Source organism: Amblyomma maculatum, chromosome 6 (genome assembly GCF_055883805.1).
Source record: "Amblyomma maculatum isolate TAMU_Amacu chromosome 6, ASM5588380v1, whole genome shotgun sequence".
Lineage (NCBI taxonomy): Eukaryota > Metazoa > Arthropoda > Arachnida > Ixodida > Ixodidae > Amblyomma > Amblyomma maculatum.
In genome coordinates, this window is record NC_139349.1 from 106,566,947 (window position 1) to 106,587,548 (window position 20,602).

General features: G+C 44.6%; 1 protein-coding gene across 1 annotated transcript in view; it reads left to right on the top strand.

Moving 5' to 3' along the window:
* The window catches only part of LOC146186513 (acetylcholine receptor subunit alpha-like), a 209,075-nt gene extending 190,455 nt beyond the window's left edge, over positions 1-18,620 (top strand). The window contains exons 3-7 of the mRNA XM_084607237.1: positions 836-880; positions 2,776-2,885; positions 4,895-5,075; positions 10,955-11,845; positions 13,401-18,620. Of these exons, the coding sequence (XP_084463363.1) occupies positions 836-880; positions 2,776-2,885; positions 4,895-5,075; positions 10,955-11,845; positions 13,401-13,586 (1,413 nt within the window). The 3' untranslated portion in view covers positions 13,587-18,620. The remainder of the gene's footprint in view (positions 1-835; positions 881-2,775; positions 2,886-4,894; positions 5,076-10,954; positions 11,846-13,400) is intronic.
* The last annotated feature ends 1,982 nt before the right edge of the window (positions 18,621-20,602 follow it).

Sequence of the window (20,602 nt, forward strand, 5' to 3'; positions counted from 1 at the left end):
CACAAGGCAATACTGTCACACAGTGCGATATCATAACAGCTTGCTTGTGAGTTTTGTACGAAAATTCAAATAATGGTACCCGTGTCGAAGTCACCGCAAACCTTTTCACACTGGCCGTTATCTGAATAAGCGCCTGGAAAATAGAGCTAATTATTCTCAACAAGTGACTTTCTGTAATCTGCAATATTATTCGTCTAGGACCTGCCTATAGGCGCTGAAGCCAGTGGGAGCCATGGTGAAGAAACGGGGCTGTACACTGTTCACATACCTTTATTCTACCGCATCGAAGACGGACAGTGCACGTTCTGCTCTCCTTTAACACGCATCAGCCGCATAATAAACTGTAGATAGGCAGCCCTCGCCTTTGACGGTGGCACATATGCATATTAACATGCAGCAGATACGGTCGAGGTCACCTGTGGAAGTACGGGAGAATGCGGAATCGAATCCCGGCCTCGGTGGCCGCTTTTCGGTTGAGGCGAAAAGCTGGGCGCCCTTGTGCTGTGCGATGTCAGTGCAGGTTTAAAGAACCCCAGGTGGTCGAAATTCCCGAAAACCTGCACTATTAGCCTAGGGCGTTAAACCCCATAAACCAAACCAAAACAAACCTGTGGATATAAAGGTGCAACGGGTATAATGAAATGTTCGCGGGGCGGCTCCGACTTTCTCGTAGCGGGTTGAAATGTTCATACATATGCACATACGTGCGTGAGAACAAGGAATCCAATAGACCTTGAGTTTGAGTCTACTGTCCGCAAAAACAAAACGCAGAAGTTTAAGGTTGCGTAATCTCTCTCTCTCTTTCTGTCTCTCTCTCTTTCCTTGGGCATTTCAGAATCTCAAGAACCAAATCATGACTACGAACCTCTGGGTAGAGCAGGTAAGTGCGCTGACATTATTTTTTGTTGTTGTTTTTTTACTGCGAAAAGCTAGAATAGTCTCACTCCTTGCGTTACCAGTGAATGGGCGCGCGCGGGCAGCAAAGTAACGACCACCCGTCACCATTTCTCTTGGGCCCTCGGCGGTGCGCGGTTGTCATGGGGATAGGCGCAGGGACGAGGTGCCCTCAGCGTTACGAAAACAGCTGAGAGAGGCACCGACTAGCGCAGTGGTAAAAAGGAGGCGGTGACGAGGACCCCTAGACAGTGGGGTGGAGGTATGCGTGAAACACTGCGTATGCGTGAAACGCCTGTCTGACATGATGACACACAACCACTGAGGCGGTTTGAAGTTTGCACGACATAGCACCCGCGGCCCCCTGAACTGTTCGACGCGTTGTATCGGTCGCTCCACACGATGTTTAGCCATCGGCTTGCCAAGAATTCTGTACAGGAGAGTGAAAGTGTGCCGTTACAGCGACGACGGTGTTTACGTAGATGTAGTCCGTGAAGTAGACCGGAAACAGGATCGAACCGAACACCGCAAAAGGAGGCCGAATACGCACAGGAGCGTGTATACGAGTTAAAACAGGCGCGAAACGCCCAACCACGAAGTCGCCTGTGTGACGCCAAACGGGGCGTGGCACTCCAGACCTCTTGGCCACTGATGGCAGTCAAGTTTCGCTGATTAATGCGCTAAGGCAGTAAGCTTGGCTCTACCATTTATCTTTCTACGTGATGTGCTACATCTATTGTTCTCAGCAACATTATTATTACACAGCAGCATAGCCAGCGCTAGATTGAAGGCCTAAAGCCAACTAATAAAGCAACCTTAATGAATTTGTTCTCGGGTTTAGCTGCCTTAGCTTCACGGCTAAAATAACTCCATGGAATGAAATTAATTAAGTGAAATGGAGAGGAATATCTGCAGGGTTCTTTTCAGACATCACTGCGTATGGTTATCAGAGCCAAATGAGGGTATTTCTGCTTCAGTAGAGGGAAACCTCAAGTGGAGAACAAGCACGCAAACATAGCACGCACCGACTTTCAATGTGCGCAAGGCCTCTGCAGCCCCAAAGGATATCGTTCCGCGTAAATTTCAGTAAATTGAGGCAGTACCTCTCTGCAGACCCTCGCGTCATGTAAGGAGCCACGGCGCAGATGTAGTGCAGCATACAAAGAGCACTTGCTTGGTGAATTGAGGCCGCAGACGCAAATAACAGGACCATAAATCCACGCTAAAGGCTTTGCACATAGCTAGGCGATGCTTCAATGCACGCCTAATTCGCTAAAGAGTCGTTTGGTCATGGCGCTAACGGCCAGTGATGTTGAAGGCGGATTTCTGCTTAAATTTGTTTCTTTTTTTTTTTTTTTCTAGTGTGCGGCTCGGCAAAACAAACCTCACCTAGGGCCGCCAGTGAACTCTCAGTGTTTTTTTTTTTTTTTTTGCATCTCAAAATTTCACGAGCAGGATTATACCACAAATGCCAGGGAACACAAAAACGGTTTCCGACCACGCGCTCCGAGGGTAGTACCACCGGGATAGCGTGGTTTTGTGTTCAATAATTTGTATATTAGCCTCACATTTTCCGTTTCCACGTCTTGTTCTTACCCTACCTCAAAGCCATTGTAACGAAGGCTCCGCCATTTTTTTTTCTTTCATCAGGGGTATGTCGAAGTCCCCTTGCGAAATTTTACATCACGTCCTATGGAGCTTGCCTTGAAGTTTGATTAAAAGAAAAAAAGAAAAACTAGCTGCATATTCTTCTTTACGTGTTTATGGGAAGCGTTTCACGGCCCCCGCTACGTCGCCCTATAGCTGAAATTCTTGTATACTACTTCTGTGTTTGTTTCCTGTACAGACGTGCTTCTTTTAATATATCGCTGGTGCTCGCAGTACTGGGATGACTACAAGCTGAGCTGGGACCCGCGTGACTACGGTGGCGTCGACATTCTGCACGTACCCTCGGATCACATCTGGAGGCCTGACATCGTCCTCTACAACAAGTACGGCGTTGTGAACATGAGTCGCCTGAGCGAGCCTGTGACAGAGTAGCCGACGAACAATTGCATTTATACCTTTTGAGAGAAGGCGTCCCAGCAACGGTTTTCTTTTTCTTTCTGAAAGTTTGCTTTCATCTAATCCTCAACATGTGGTCAGGTGAAGTAATTTAAATTGTAACTGAGTTTCAACATCAATTAAACATCTAAAAATTACGGTAGCTCAGAAAAACATGGGTAGCAAAAGCTTGCTAAAATACGAATAACTGTTACGAAGCAAGCGGGGCGGCTAAGATAACTGTATTCCTGACTGTTCCGCCTTGTATGGATTCTTCTCGCCAAAAAACAGCACTCCGAGGACAAAAAGAGTTATCGATATTTGGCAGCTCCGTACAATGGCTTACCCAGAAATATTTTACGGGGGTGGTATACACCCTCGGTCAAAAAACAAAGGGGGGGAAAAAGACCGAAAATATGGGAGGATGCGCAGAACTCAGATAATTCTATAACTCTTTTCGTCAGGTGTCACAGTCGGCTGGACAAGCGCCGAGCGCCAGGCTATAATTCTGCTGTGCTGTATTTTTTTTTTTACACGATACTTCCTCGGAATTACATAAGAAACTGAAGCAACAAGCACTGAGACTGGCATATGCTACAGGCGTTTGAGAAATGGAACTCGAATTAAAGGTAGAGGCAGGTTAGTATGACGATGATAAAAATCCCGCAGGAGCTTTCATACGCGAGGATTGAAAACTTCGCTATGATTTACGAGTCAAATGGCTCCTCTTTAGAAGGCTCACAATGGTCCTCATTTTCTGTCATGCACAACGCGAGAAAATCACTGATGTTCCGAAGCATATATACATCACACACGGGTCAGTCTCTCAAAGGCGCCAGAGAATTCAAGCAATAATCTGACTAAACATGGACGTGCAGACTTTCTAAAAGCCTTTGGCATAATTCGCCTATTACAGCCAGGCATCCTCACATGGTCGACAAGGGGCTTCCAACAGCCGCAGAAGGCCGCTGTAACCATTAGTTTATACAATAAGCCCACGTGACTCCCGAGGATGCTGGCAGACAGCACTAAACTTAGGCTTGGGTTGAAACAAAGAATACTGCTGCAGCAGTAGTCCTGCTAGGATATGGTGACCCCCGTGCACCTGCGCTCAGAAATAAGCAAGCAGAATTCGCTCATTACTAAAAACAGTACTGAGAAACCCAGATACTTGATCCACTCTAATCGTTTACTCTGATGAATCTCGGACTATGGCTTATTACGGTTTGTTTTATGACTGCACTTTGTGACATTGTAAACGCGTCTTTGTTTTGCGTAACTGCAACTCGTGTTCTAACTGTTCTCATGAATGGCACAGGAATATTTCTGGTTGTGTACGACTGGGGCTAAATTATCAGCTGAAGTTAAAACCATGGGTTTTTTTTTTTTCTTTGTGAAAGCTCTGTAAAGCAGCAGTTAAATAAAAATTGACAATTCGATGTCATGGAGCGCCGAACTTTGATATCATTTCCATGAAGCCAAATGCTCTTCAGACAAATACTCAGTATAATTGGAGCTGCAAGTATTTCGGTAAAGATTTACGCCCTGCTAAAGCGACTAGGTTTTATAGGGAAGCCACTGCTCGCCCTCTGTTTGCAGCTTCACTCCTAGCTGAGTGCCACTCGCTATTTCCTAACGAGTAGGATCGTCGCCAGCTACCAAACTAGTTAACATAACTATAGATAACTAGGTAACGAGCTGGATTCCAAGGGAAGGAAAGCGCAGCAGGGGGCGGCAGAAAATTAGGTGGGCAGATGAGGTTAAGAAGCTCGCAGGGGTCAAGTGGATGCAGCTAGCACAAGACCGGGTCAATGGGGAGGAATATGGGAGAGGCCTTCGCCCTGCAGTGGGTACAGTCTGGCTGATGATGATGATGATGATGATGATTATGATGATGATGATGATGATGATGATGATGATGATGATGATGATGATCAAACTAGATGCGTTTTTGCAGCGCCGACGGGAACTTCGAAGTGACGCTGTCGACGAAGGCCCAGCTCAACTACACGGGCCGCATCCAGTGGAAGCCACCCGCCATCTACAAGAGTTCCTGTGAGATCGACGTCGAGTTCTTCCCTTTCGACGAGCAGACGTGCCTCATGAAGTTCGGATCGTGGACTTACGACGGATTCAAGGTGCCCTTCACTTTTATATCGCCGCAAAGCTTTGCAATTTAATTTGTTCTTTCTCAAAACTGTAAGCACACGGCTTTATTTCTTAGTTCATGACGAGGGATGCTAGAGTGTTTCTAGTAGCAAGCAAGTGGTCCATTTTTCGCTGTATTTAAGCGATTCGTTCTTTATTCCGAAAGTTCTTCCTCAGCTTTAAATTAGGCGCGGCCAGGAACAGCGGATGTGCTGAACCTTATTGCTGTCATCGCCATCGGTCAGTTCAATTTGCGGGCGCAAGTCAGCCCAGTACAGAGTTCATTACAGTGCCACTTTATTCGCCTCTTCCTCTGCCTAGAGCTCTGTCACCGCTTCATGAAAATATCAACTTTCACCTCGCTGTGATTGGACCATACATGAGTCCCCAGTCAAAGAAGTAATTGCTCATTTCTATACACGAGATAATAATGGCCAAATATTGATAGTTAATAATTAATAAAGAATAATTACGCAATGATTACCCCTCTTTATAATTAATAATACTGAGATGCCTACGATGTGACGGGTAATGAGTAACATACGCCCTTGGCTGAAACTTGCCCATTGGGATATTATCTTATTCAACAGACACTGTGAATGCTATTTCCAAATAGGTATTTTCCGAAGAAAGGCAGTTAAACAAAAGCAGTGGAAGAATACACTCGTTTACTAAGTTTATGCGGCAAGTTCCACTTACTCCGGCCCTGGCACGTGCGCATTACGCAATATCCATGTTCGCGCTGCCTGGCTTAGACGAAACTTTACTTCGCCTCTAAAACTATCATTAGACTAAATTCTACAAAAGGCGCCGCTTGGATTTCAACAAACCTGTTTCGTTCGATTAATGCAAGCAACAATTTTACTTTAAGCTTTAATGCATTCGAGGAAATAAGCGGTACTAGTATTTAATCAAAGCGAACAAGTAGAGAGGCTGAAAACTTTCTCGCGTTGAGAGTGGTGTTGAGCCAAGGCTGGACTCATCTGTGCCGTTAAATTTAGAGCAAGATTAGAGGCGCGTTATCGCAAATCTGCCAGGGACTTAGGAGATTTAGTGTCTGTGCGAGAGGAAGTTGGCAACGTAGCTGCCGGCTTTGACCGCGTTTGAAAGCACCCCGTGGTTTACGTCCTAACTTTAGTTACGATAACATTTGGCGCTGACCGTCAACCGTAACTAATAAAAACAGCAACAGAGAAGGCCAGACGTATTTGCATACGGAAATAGTTTATAAGTGTCTGTGAAAAATGTTTCTCTGTAAGTATGCAAGTGTTAGTTTTAAAGTTGTTAAATGAGATCGATTCGTAATACAGCGAAATGAGCGCGATTCACAATATGGTGAAATCGAACTAATTATTTTAAACAAAACTGTCACCGGCTAGCTAATGTGACAATACTTATGCGCGCTGAGTATTCCAAGCCGAGTCCTTTTTGTATTTCGAACATGTGACGAGGATAATGCATTCTTTGTTCTACTTCTGGAAAACGCCACTAGTTTGGCAATCATAATGAAAAACGCAGCTCAACAGACAACGAGGCACAGAAGAGAGACATACATATAGGCAAGGACGATGCTGCACTGACAGCTAATTGTTCATACCAACGAGCCTTTCATTCTTCACTATTTAGAAATATTTCGAATGATAACTCTACTACCTAAATACCTGAATAGTGTAGATATTACTAACGAGGTAACTGCGTCAACCATCGTGCGGTGCTCGCGGTTTAATTACATTCACTTTTTACAGGCACATCTCGATTCACATCTCTCCGGCTAGCTATATATAGTTCTCGCTGGTCGATGCACCACGTCACGCCCTCTTCAACTGCCTTTCCATCTCCCGTCTTCGTTTTACAGCACATTTGGCCTGCCACATTAAGAAACGAGACGACTATGAATGCAATGGTTTCACACTCTTGACATTCCGTATAGTGCATACCAGTCGAAATAAATACGAGTCACAATCATGCCGACTAGAAAGTTTGCTTTTGTACTAAAAAGTTTACTTAACAGAATTTCTAGAACACAGTTCTAAGCTGTCTTTCATACCATGTTAAGAATTTATGTTCAATAGTATAGTATCATTTCATTTTTGCAGTATGCTTTTAGCGTGTTTAGTAGCGCAAGTTTCGTTGAACTCGCCTGTAGTTGCGTCTTCACGTGAAGACGTCAACGCTGACGTCTTTCCTTTACTGACTTTTATTGCGATAGCAATACTGCGCCAGGTTCCGGGCCATCGCGTGGTCCCGGGAAGGGCCACGTTTGACCTTGAACAGCCGTGATGATGATGATGATGATGATGATGATGATGATGATGATGATGATGATGATGATGGCGATGACGACGACGACGATTATTATTATTATTATTATTATTATTATTATTATTATTATTATTATTATTATTATTATTATTATTATTATTATTATTATGATGATGGTGATGATGATGATGATGATGATGGTGGCGATGACGACGACGACGACGACGACGACGATGATGATGATGATGATGATGATGATGATGATGATGATGATGATGATGGAGGAGGAGGAGGAGGAGGAGAAGAACGCTCGGTCACCGTCAGGTAATGCTTTCGCTCCACATTCAGTTCAGCAGAATTGAACCCTTCTCATTTATATGTGCGCTGGTAGCTTACGCTCTCGCGTCATACTCTTAAAGGATGAGGATAAGTGTCCCCAATAATCTAGCACCTTACACTGATAGGGCGTGATAGGGGATTAATGTAGCAGGCAAAAGAGACTTCCGCCGTTGCTATCGCAATTAAACTAGGGTTGACCACAGTTAAACTCCAATTTTTTTCGGAGTGGAGGCGCTATGAATCTGTTTTTTTTGTGACCCTCTTTATTTTGTTACGCTTTTTATGCTTTTCTGGCTGCGTGATTGTTCCGCACTGATCTCATCTGGTGCAGTAACCTGTGCTGAACGACTGTTCCTTTTTATTAGCTTTATTCGAAGTTAATTGGCCTTCATTGAGAGCACGAATATTTTCAAGAAGGAGCCAGCACCGAACCCTGCATGAAAAGAGAAAAGTATATTCGTCAATAAACGCACGTATCTCTGAAGAGGACGGGTTAGGATTAGATCATTCCCGTTCAATGCGCTTAAAAGCCACCAAGAGGCTCATACATGAGTGATTAACAGCGGTGCTGTTACACCGCAATGTCGTACAGGACAGTGCCTGTGTCGTTACACAACGTCGACATATAACGGTGTTTTTCCCTGCCAAAAACCACTCATTATAGTTTAGCTACCTCCCGGGCGCCTTTTAACTATAGACGGTATTGAACAGGTTATGACGCGGAGACAGGTTTTAAAGAATTGAGCAAGAAACAGTTCGTATCGATTCTCTTTATCAGTCAAGTCGCCAAATGTGCCTTCTATCTTTCACCGAGAAAACACCATTCAAATCGGCTACGAATATAGATAAAGTTATGCACAGAAAAACGTCTTCTTTGTTGCCTGCTTGCTTCCTTCCTTTCGTTCTTCTTTTCTCTCCTTGGTTTCTTCATCACTTCGTTTCTTTCTTCTTCTCTCTTTTCACCGGTTGCGAGCAGTCATCTCTTCATATTAATTTTACCCTCATGAAATTCAAGCCGTTAGAAAGTGGGCTCTTACATCATAATTAATGCCAGCGCAGAGCAACGGATAGCCAGCGGAGCGCTCGACGCCTGTGTTATCGTGCTAAGAACGATACCACGCGGGAATATGGCAGCCCGCTTTGTCATAATCAGACTTGCAAAGTCTGTGTCGGAGAGTTTCCTTGACTTTCACAGCGCACCGCAAACTTCTCTATTTCACTCACATTATTAAATGATATAGCAGATATTAAATTTGGAGGTCGCTTGCCTATTTAAAGCGAATATGAAGGCAAGCCCTTGCACGTGGCTAGAAAGGCACTGGGGAAAACACAGGCTCGTGTTAACGTATTTTTATGCGTTTATGCCAGGTTCCCTGCACGGCAAATACATCTCTATATGGAGCTGGATGTGCTTGGAAGAAAAGCTTATTCGTTTCTTTTTTTCTCTTATGGAAATTTGACTTTGGTGGAGATAAACGTTGCAGAACGTTGCGTGTCACGTTGTCTCAGCAATTTGTTCAAAAATTAAGTTCAACTTCGCCCACATCTTTGAATCATGTATTTTTCGTTTAACTTTTATGTCGCTATTTGTGACCGCCTGCAGTTTTCCATTCGATCATAGTGGGCCTGCTTTTGTATGTTTAGCTGTCTCATCGAAGAGGAAGTAACTTGCTGGGCATAAATTTCTAGACGGTTTTATCCATAGCCCACGCTTTCTTTTCCATGTGCAACTGAAAATTAAAAGAACACACAAATGTGCTCGCAAGAACACATGATATGCGCCTACTAGCTTGCATAAAAATAGCGTATCATCAGTGTCTTTGCAGCGGAGCAGCTTTTCCGCGATGGCTATGTGTTTAGTCTCTAGGCCACCGAGCTCGAGGATGTGTTCGATCCTGTCTGTGGCAGCCATATTTGTTTCATTTGGGGGCAAAACGTGGGGGCCCCATCTACTGTACGATATCAGCGACCGTTATAGAAGCCTATATAGATGGTCGAATTTTCCGCAGCCTTCCACTGTATGGCGTCCCACATAGCTAATGTCACTCAGATACCCGTTAAACCCATATATCGCATATATCATCCTAAGCGGAGCTAATAGCATCTCTTGAGAAATTAGTTGTGCGCGCCAGACACTCATATAGAGAATTTCGGCGCGGTTTTGTGCGCTGTGTTAAGTGAAGAAAACCCCAGCGCAAAAACAGACTCTGGCGCAGCTCTGGCATAATCTTTGTATACTGGTATGTACTTTTGCCTCGCCCTTGTGTTCAGCGCCATCTCCTTCAAGTTAGATGTGAACAAAGTTCGCAGTCCTGCATAATGTCTCACTCCGATGCATCGAACTTGCTGTAAAGATTTGCCGGTGCCTGCACTTTATCTAAGGTTATTCCACCGAGAAGTATCTTTTTTACCTGAAGGCAATCTGATAAAATACACTGTCTCAATTTCCGTGAAGCAGCGAACTAACGTACTGGCAATAAAAACGTATCTGCTGCAAAGATGCTATCCGAGAAGCAAGAGTTCAAAACTTGACAAGCCAAGAAAACCAACCGTGCGTTCCTTTTTAATATGAATTAATGAATAAGCCTTTATTTACCGCCTTGAAAATGGATAGACCACGAGCGAAAAGCTGTAATATGTAGCTTGAGAGGTGTCCGTTTAAGTAAAAAGAAAGACATAGTCAAAAAAAGGGCCAGTCCCAATCTCGATGTATTGTAAATACCGACCATAGCCGTTATCCTACGTGCTCATCTCTGCAGTAGATGAGCATTCCGCAAAAATATGAAGCCTGTCGGGAAAAGTTGAATTATTATGAGGAATAAAATTCAGAGCTGTCTTCGTTGTCAACCAGAAATAGTAAGGCGAACAGCGCCTATTGGCCGCTCCGTGATAGGTGTTGTCCTTGGCGACGCGACGCCAGTAACTGCTGTATAGGTCAAATAAGATCACAACGAACAACAAGGAGCGTTTATGTCGCAGTGTTCTTTTTTTTTTTTTCGTGTCGCAGTAGTTCGATTGAATACTCTTCCCCGAAAGTGAATGATATATCGGGTGACATCGAAAGTTCCGTAACAATTGCCTGGAGTGGACGAATGAACGGAGAAGCAACATTGTAATGACAGCATCATTATGATTGTTTGATTGATTGATTGATTGATTGATTGATTGATTGATTGATTGATTGATTGATTGATTGATTGATTGATTGATTGATTGATTGATTGATTGATTGATTGATTGATTGATTGATTGATTGATTTGTACGCAGGTGGACCTTCGGCATGTAGACGAGGTGCAAAACCAGAGCCTCGTGGAAATCGGCGTGGACTTGACGGAGTTCTACCTGAGCGTCGAGTGGGACATCCTCGAGGTGCCCGCAGTGCGCCACGAAAAGTACTACACTTGCTGCGAGCACCCCTACATCGACATCACCTTCAACATAAGCATGCGCCGCAAGACGCTCTTCTACACGGTCAACCTCATCGTGCCCTGCATGGGCATCTCGTTCCTCACCGTCCTCGTATTCTACTTGCCTTCGGACTCCGGCGAGAAAGTGGCCCTCTCCATCTCCATCCTGCTCTCGCTCACCGTCTTCTTCCTGCTCCTGGCCGAGATCATCCCTCCGGCGTCCCTGGTGGTGCCGCTGCTCGGCAAGTACCTGCTCTTCACCATGGTCCTGGTCACGCTGTCCATATGCGTCACCGTGGTGGTCCTCAACGTACACTTCCGCACCTCGTCCACACACCGCATGGCGCCATGGGTGAAGCGGGTGTTCTTGCAAACCCTGCCGCGCCTGCTCCGGATGCCGCGACCCGCGCAGGAAGAGCCGCCTTTCAAGCTCGTGGTGCCTTCCACTTGCAACGGCACCGATACAAGAGAGTCGTACGCCTCGACCAGCACCTCACCGGGGCCCGGCTTCGAAGACGGTTTCCAACGGGAGGACCCCATTATCTGCAAAGTGCACGGTCTTCGAAGAGCGTCCAGCGAGACTTTCGTAGAGTTTGCGGAGCCTTCAGTCGGCCGCCGCCACCCTTCGCCCCCGTCACCCGTTGTTGCGGGGCCAGGAATGCGGCTCCACTTCTGCCCCGAGCTGCAGCGAGCCCTGGAGTCGGTGCACCTTATAGCGGACCACACGCGTCGATACGAGGACCACATTGAGGTTCGCACCTTTCGTATAGCCTTCCGCGTAGATGAACTTACGTCACGGTTCAGTAGAACGGAAGCTCAGAGAGTAAAGTTCCGTTGTTCGTTCGGTTTACCTTGTGCACCAGGGGAGCGCCGTCAGAGACGGTATACGAGTTGCAGCGGAGGTTCCTTGCGCCAGAGGCGCCCCCTCGGAGGCGGTATGTTAAGAACGTGAGATAGAACGTGAGATACTAGCAAGCGGGGTTGTCAACATGAAGACTGGAATGGCGCAGCAGAATTAATATGGGAATGTAGCAGTCTTCGCTTCTCCTGCAGTGTTATCTCGTATTCATTTTCATGCCGGCATTGTGAGATACTTCAAGGCCCCTAGAGTTGAAGTCACTGCTATCAACTCTATGGCATGAAAGTCGCCACACAGTGCAGTTCACTGTACAGCCTGCACGCAGAACTTTGCCTACACACTAGTCTGGCATTGTCATAGCAACTGACCTGCAATGACAGGAGAGCGAGAAACGAAACTAACGCTCTAGAAGAAGAGAGAGAAAACGAAAACGAAAAGACTAACTAGACGATGACTAACAGTTTAATTGTCGCACATTCTTAGTTGAGGAGAAGATTATGAGCGTAACAACTGCAGGTAAGCAATGTACGGTATCGAAGCCTTAAGGGGCATTTTAATCCTACTAGCCGCGAAATAGAACTTACTTTGTTGTGTTGTCTAAGTAGTTCTTCTTTCATTAAAAAAAAATGTCCTTGAACGCTTTATACATGAAGAAGTGACACTTTGTATGCTTAGAATTTATCTTACCCACTGAATACTGACCTTGCAGGCACGCATATGAACCAAAACAAAAAAAAAAAAAAGTAATTGTGCCGTCTAGCACCAACCATCTCGCTGTGGCATAATTCCCCACTTTGCAGCTGCGTCTCCGACAGCAATGGGGGAAAGCAATTCATTCCTTAGCGTTTTGTATCATACATGACGCATACCGGAAGTCACGTGAAAAAGCACGATTGTGTCAATAGTCATGAGCTTTGCTTAGGGCAATGGGTGTGAAATTGACAAATGTGGTTGTTTAAATAAGCCATTTATTGGAGCAACATTCACAAGTCTTAACATGAACATAAGATGTCTACAATTCCCATGGTAATATCATGACACGGCACTGTGCACAAGCTCTTCTGGCAGTTTTGATTAGCTTGTCATCCATTTCCGAAATTGCGTTCTATAGCACACTGCATTGAATATATATATGCCCCCCCCCCCCCCTTTTTTTTTTCTTTTCAGAACATGACCACCTATATTGCATATGTGCGTGTGCTTGTAGAATAGCTGTTTTTTTTTTTTTTTTTGGTCTGAAGAATACTACGAATAGCCAAATAACATGTTCTACCTCTGAGAAGGCTACCTTTCTTCTACCTTTCTTGTATACGTATATATATATATAATATGTCCTTCGGGAATCATTAAATCAACTTGCCAAACAACAAGTTCTGTGCTTCCTTTCAAGAGATTTTTCTTTCCTTGTGTGCTTCAACACGCGTTCGGTGTCTGCTGTGCGCTTCAGGTGAAGGAAGACTGGAAGTACGTTGCCATGGTGCTGGATCGGTTGTTCCTGTGGATCTTCACGGCAGCCGTCATTGTCGGCACGTGCGCCATCATCCTCGACGCGCCCACGCTCTACGACACCCGCGAGCCCATAGACGTCCAGCTGTCGGAGGTCCTCACCGTGCTCTACAAGGGCCAGTCCTAGGGACCATCCCTCTCCGGGGATTCTAGCTGCCGAACGTTCGTTGTTGCCAAATGTGACTGCGCCGATAGTTCACTTACAGGTCGCGGTGTTGTCGGTCTTCGGAGCACCGCAAGCATGCCACGAAAGTGGAGTGTCTGTTGTTACTCCGCGTTTTTGTCGGAGGAATCGTTTAAGAAGCATACTGCCTCAGAAAAAAAAAATGGACCACCAGAGAAGAGCTTTGTAGACACAGCAGCGAGTCACTACGCTAGTCATTAATGTCATGCTACTTGTTACAATGGAGTAAGCACAAGATGCCAAAACTGAAAAAAAAAAAAATCCTTATGTGATTTGAGCCCGGTAACGTATTGGTTGGCTGTTTTCTTACTACAGTGTCACGGACCATAACTGATAGGTCAGCGCAACTTATTAGCGGCCCTGTCTAAAGACTTTCAGTTAATTTTCCTGTTCATGAGCAAATTTTCAGTATAGGGGATGAGGAGAGGCCGTTAATTTCAGGTTTTTCCGCTTGTCTCAGATTCTTCCCGTTCATAGAAGGGCAAGATATGAAGTCTTCCTTTAGACTTGTCACATTTAAAGGGGAAGGCGAGCTGAAAAGGAAAGCTTCCGAAATGAGCTTGAAACTGCTGAGCGTGGAAGAAGTTTACCAGTGACCACCATCGCACGGGAAATCCCCAAAATAGGTTGCGAGCGATGCATAACAGACTATTATTATTTTTAAGGAAACAAAAAAAAACCTTGCTGTGATCCCTATGATTGTCTCGGTAAGCTACATTTTAACTGCATGCGGAATACTCAAATTCTACAGGAATATTTTGCATAATTTTAAAAAGTAAAAATGTCTCTCTCGAGTTTAAGATTTAAAAAAACGAGACCTTTCGAATCATACAGCAATGTTTAAACATAAAACCTTGAAGAAGGCTCACTTAGCCCAGTGCCCGGTGCAAGAAGTCTTAGATTGCTTAGTCGCCCCTTTCCCTTAGTATTGAATAAATATTATTTTGGTCATTGCTCTTTCCAAGATTTTGCAAACAGTGATTTGAAATGAGAGCGCCCGCATCTTATACGTCCTGTTAATTTCGACTCAGAATGGGCCGAAAATATAAATTTTATTCGTGTTATAGGCTTCCCAATTCATACAGCGCGGTGCACTGCGTAGTAATAGTCTCTCAATAATCCTAGTAATATGAGTAGACGAAACCCTGAAAATAGTTTTTAATTCAGCCTGTCAAATGAGCAGCTTTCAAATTAAGCTCATTTAAGTGAATATCCGATACCTATAAACAACACTGCGAATGTTCATTTGGATTGGGAAGTTGGTGACCTCTATCACAGCCTTGAGTACCATTTCACTTTTCTCATTGCCCTGACCAAAGTCTCATGATACAAAAACAAATATCACGACTAGCATCATACTTTCGTCCTAAGTTGCAAACGTCGTTCAAATAGTTGTGCGTAACATGACGAGAGAGCGAGCAACTAATGTCCATTGCCATTCAACTAAACTATTGGGCTAATTACGAAAATCTACCTAGTCCGAATTAAGCCGCAAGGTTGTTTTCTTTGTATCTTAATGGCACCCGATAACTCGACTAGCTACATGATATGTTTCTCGGAACACCAGGCCAAGCTTATAGACACAAGCGCCTCGGGGCTTAGCTATACCAGAAAAAAAGAAAAAAAAATTAGTGCACTGAAAGGACTGCGATCTTAAAGCAGCACAAAATAAAGCACTATATGCGCCCTGTAAGAAGTAAAAAAACCTCGAAGGCTTCTAACTACAGCAGCTTTGTGAAGCGCGGGGCCTTTAATTGCTCTACAGCCCTCTTGCGATGCAACGCGGATGCTTGAAGGACAGGTAGTGTCTGGGTTGAAATGAGCCGTTATCCGTGCCGTGAATGCTGCTTGTAATGGAGTTGCAGCCATTTTCTGTATCTGCGGAGGTTGACTAGCAGTTCTCCGTCTTAAGTAAGGTGGGGAAACACGAGACCCAAGTACACGAAACAAATGCGTATAGGAGAAGCCTCTTGGGCCCGCTGCACAGCATAAACCTGGTTTGATTCCTGAATGATAGTTTTATAACATTTTACTATTCAATGTTATTGTTCGTCACAGATCTATATTGAAACGTTGAGGCCAATCTCGGCCTGTTATATGAAATGGCGGGCCAAGTAGCGAACATCGTAGTCGGAGAATTTGTTGACAGTGAGCATACACGTAATCAACTTTTGCAATAACCTTGCCATCTGCTTGCACTTTCATTTATTATGTATGCTCCTTGTGAATTTAACCCTTCTTTTGTAGAGTTCGTGTTTAACAGCCGCTGTTCGTATTTCTCAAACTTGCGCCCTGGCAGTGAATACGATTGCAGACCGGGCTGTTACATGCCGAAGAATTCAGAAACTGTCCTTCCTTTATGACGCTGCCCCTCTTCCCCTGAGAGCCGTTATCTACACCTCTTGTTCATTTTCTGCTGCATGTAGTACAAATGCGCGTTATTCTGACTTTTTTTTTTTTTGTTCATGCGTTTTTATGTAATCGTGTTGAGGTGTTTGAATGGAATTGTAACTTATAGACCTCAAATGATTGAACTACACTATAAGCAAGATTTTCAGTTGAGCAAAAATTTCATTCACAAGCATTGTAGACATGTGAGGTGGATTAATTGAGATTTTGTGGATCAAGCATAGCTTTATATCGCTCTGTATTTGTTGGTATGATGACATCAAGAAAAAAAAAACAATTAACACTTAGCTGACTTTCTGAACGATGGAATGAAAGGTCCTGTTTTGAGCAGCCCGGGCTGGTTTGGGGCGAGCAACGCCACTCAGTATGTTGCCAAGAGATTATACTTTAGTTCGCGAGTCGTGTTTTTGTTGGGCATAAACGGGAGTATATCATTTTTTGTTTTAATTCGAGCGAAAGCTGTCACCATGAAGCAATTGCTGCAAGCATTTCGCAGAAGTTCCACTTGGCTTTTTCGGTACAAGTAACAGCTTACTGCGATTCGTTTTATTTCAGTTCTCACAGCAATGGTTCGCACTAGTCCCCACAAACAGTGTGGGCTAGGCTGAGTAGCCTATAGTGTAGGTGGAGTAGTACACAAGTACACATGAACGTGCCCGACAGTGGTTTAGTTTCGGCTGTTGCTGAGGAGATTCACTACCTTTCTGTTCTCTCTGAAGATACCGGGACTTTTCTGAACGATTCTACAGAACCAGCAATCTAGTGAATAAAATTTCCTGTAAGACGTCCTAGAGTTCACTTTGGCAGTGCACAGCGTCGTAGCCCACGGCGGTACACGCAAGAAATTAATTATTTTTCGTTTGGCTAACCGGGAAGTTTATTATAATGAGTTCTGCACTCTCAATAATGGTTTCTGGCATTCTGGTATGGTGTGGCCACAAGACGTACATTCTATTTTTTTTCGCGTTTTTTTTTTCCGCTCGCTATGTAATATCATTCTTCATAATTGTGCAAATCTCAAGGGTCTCGCTAATCAAATATTTCTTTCTTTGTAAGCAAAGAATTCGATATCTTTTTCCTTCTTAAGCTGTACATATTCTATTGTTGATATTTTTATGCCAATGAACAGAAAAAAATATTTGTTGCCTACACTTTGCTGCTCTGCAGTAAGCAAAATGTTATTAATTTTCTGGCTGCGAAGAATTGTCACACCAACACTCTACTGAAATTGCCTATTTTCTCCCGGCAGGCAAGGGGTTCAAGAATATAGCTTATGCTATCTGTTTGAGCCACGTTACAGATTTCGATGTACAGGAATACAGCAGTTCCGAAGTAAACAGCCCAAAATCAGTGTCTAAATACACTGTATATCGCACTCCGAACAAATCCCTGTATTATATTCTTATATTTTCCCTGGTGGCAACACAAAACAAAATAGACAAGGACCGGGGGGCAGTCTCGGTTTGACAGGCGACGTTTTGTCGACATAACTTGTCTTGGCTTGGTCTCCCCGCTGTTTTTTTCTTTTTTTTTTTTGTCCCATCGTTTTTTTTATGTAAATGTGGGCCCACCCTGCGAAAGCAATGATTATGATGAGAAGTTCCTTCAATCTGAAAATAAAATCTTCAGTGTTCCTTCCTGCCTACCTTAATAAACTGTGTGCTGCAGCTAAGGATAGGGGATTCGTGACTGACATGCGTTTCTTAATCTTGTTCAGCCGTCGCTCCTGTGTGGCTCTTTCCTTCACTTCACATTAACATAATCCAATCCGAGCCACGGAATAGTTGTGGATCTCATCCCTAAGCAAAAAGCACAAAAACGCTGTGACGTCGAGACCGCAATACTGGATGTTACTTTTTCTTTTTCGACGCCTTATGTCGCTTCTGTCGTCGAAGCACTCCTTGGTTCGCTGTCGTCACTTTATGACGTTGCGCTAGCGAGCTGCCGATCGATTGTTTTTTCTTTGCACTTTAAAGCTTGTTGACTATGTACGATATGTCACGTCGACTGTGGATAAATTGTTTTATTTTTAAAGAGCTAGCAATTGTTCTCAATTTGAAAGTAATCAGTGGTTCAGTTCTTTGCTTACTCGAGTTCAATATTGCTTTCATGCGTGTTGAACTGAAGTTCCACTTCCTCCTGCGTGCCAAACCTTTGCTGACAAAGATCATACGGAATAGCAATGCCCAACACTCATTGCGTACAAGATGTATTTTTCTCAATACCCTCTCCTACCCCAAGGGACTACCCAGCACACCAAGTAATAATGTATGCTTAGTCAATGGCTGGGAGCTGACCTTGGGCGCAATTTTCGCTTTATATGTGGAAAAGAAACGCATTGTTGCATTTGTTTCAACAGACGTATACGTGTCTCCACAGCGCACATTTCAAGAGGTTCTGTGTTCTCCGTGATATCGAATGGTGGTCATCGATACAACCGAGATGAAATCGTTTTTATTGCGTTCAAGCATCGGAGATTAGAATAGTGTCGTTGGATGTTGATCATTGTCCGTGAGTCTGTTATGGTTGAGACGTTTGTTGCCTAATAAAACACGTTGGCAATCCTCATTATTGAACTGTGCTTTACTTTTTTTTCTTTTTTCTATACAGGGTTTGTTGTTTCTCTGATGTCCAGTCATGTTCACCAGGGCTCTGCATGAACTTTTGAATCGAATTGCGTAGCTCAGGTACGCCAAGTTTCTTCATGAACAGAAAAAGCGAAATATGACAGTTAAGTTAAAATTTCATTTCATTCATTTCATTTTATTTTCCTTAAGGACCCCCTTGTTGGGGATTTTACATAAGGAATGGGGTTAACATGAGAAAGCAAAACATTTATTTCATGATGACAGGTGGGATGTAACTTTATCTAGGAAGGTTGTTGGGCAGGTTATGGCTGCAATTTCATGGGCAAGGTCGTTTCAGTCGCTGGCTGTTTGGGGGAAAATTAACTTGGAAAATGTAGTACGGGCACGCTGGCTTGAAACTTTCAGCGGATGACCAATGCGTTGAGAAGTGCGTGGTGGTGGTGCGCAGATGTATGGCTGCTGTTTGAGCTGGGAGTAATAAAATTTGTGAAATAGGCACAGGCTAGAAATGCGGCGACGGAGGGAAATACTGCGTAATTGAGACTGTAGCTTTAGAGATGAAACACTAACATAGGATGAGTATGAACGATGAATGAAACGGGCGGCTCTGTTTTGCACGGCTTCTAATGAATCAATGAGGTATGCTTGCTGTGGATTCCAAATTGCGGATGCATACTCAAGTTTTGGTCTGATCAAAGCTTTATAAGCAAGTAGCTTTACATTTTGAGGGGCGTCGTGAAGATGACGTTTAAGAAAGCCTAGTTTTTTATTTGCAGATGATATTAGCTTTGACACGTGCTCACGCCATGATAAATCATTGTTGATAGTAATGCCGAGGTAAGTATAGGACGGGACAAGTTCGATAGGAGAGCCAGAGATCTGATAAGGAAAGAAATGAACGTTTGTCGCGCTATTCCGTTTTTCTGCTTGTTCGACCATGTCGCCAGTGAAAGACGCCAATACAAATGTAAACGAATAGGGTGGGAGCCAAAAACAGTACCACATAAAGTAAAAGCAAGGAAAACCAAATGAGCAAATCAGAATGCCAAGGTCGATCATGGGAGCCGTGTGTGTGTGTGTGTGTGTGTGTGTGTGTGTGTGTGTGTGTGTGTGTGTGTGTGTGTGTGTGTGTGTGTGTGTGTGTGTGTGTGTGTGTGTGTGTGTGTGTGTGTGTGTGTGTGTGTGTGTGTGTGTGTGTGTGCGTGTGCGTGTGCGTGTGCGTGTGCGTGTGTGTGTGTGTGTGTGTGTGTGTGTGTGTGTGTGTGTGTGTGTGTGTGTGTGTGTGTGTGTGTGTGTGTGTGTGTGTGTGTGTGTGTGTGTGTGTGTGTGTGCGTGTGTGTGCGTGTGTGTGTGTGTGTGTGTGTGTGTGTGTGTGTGTGTGTGTGTGTGTGTGTGTTGTCATGCAGATTGTGGGGACTCACAGTTCCCTGCCTCCATTATAAGGACCGCGCGTAGTTAACACGCGTGATTACGCGCGCTGGTAGAGAGGTTGGCGGAGGAGAGGGCATGCTGCCCCGGCTGCCTCCCGATCTCATGCGGCGACGCTGCCGCGGGCTTCCCTCTTTCCTCGCGGACTAACACAGAGACCTCCTCTCCCGTTCCGAGTCGAGAAGCACGCCTGTAGCAACTCGCTCGGGGCTTTTCGGCAGTTGAGCGCGCACGCGCGCGGTTCATGATTTCCGCCGAGGAGACAACCGCAGTCACCGAGAATCACCCACTCACCGTACGCACTTACCGCAACGGGAGCAGACTACCTCTCACCTCCTTGCACGTGCTTCCCCCTTAGGTGGTTTTATTTCACCCGCGTACGCGGCGCTCGCTCGCTACGGCGGTTGTATTTGTGTGCTTTTGATTTGCCGTGTACAACTACTCGAATAAATTAAAGCTTGTTCAAGTTCGCAACTCGTGTTTGTCTCCTCTGGCCCGAACCCACCGCAGTGGCGACTTCTCACACCGCAGGTT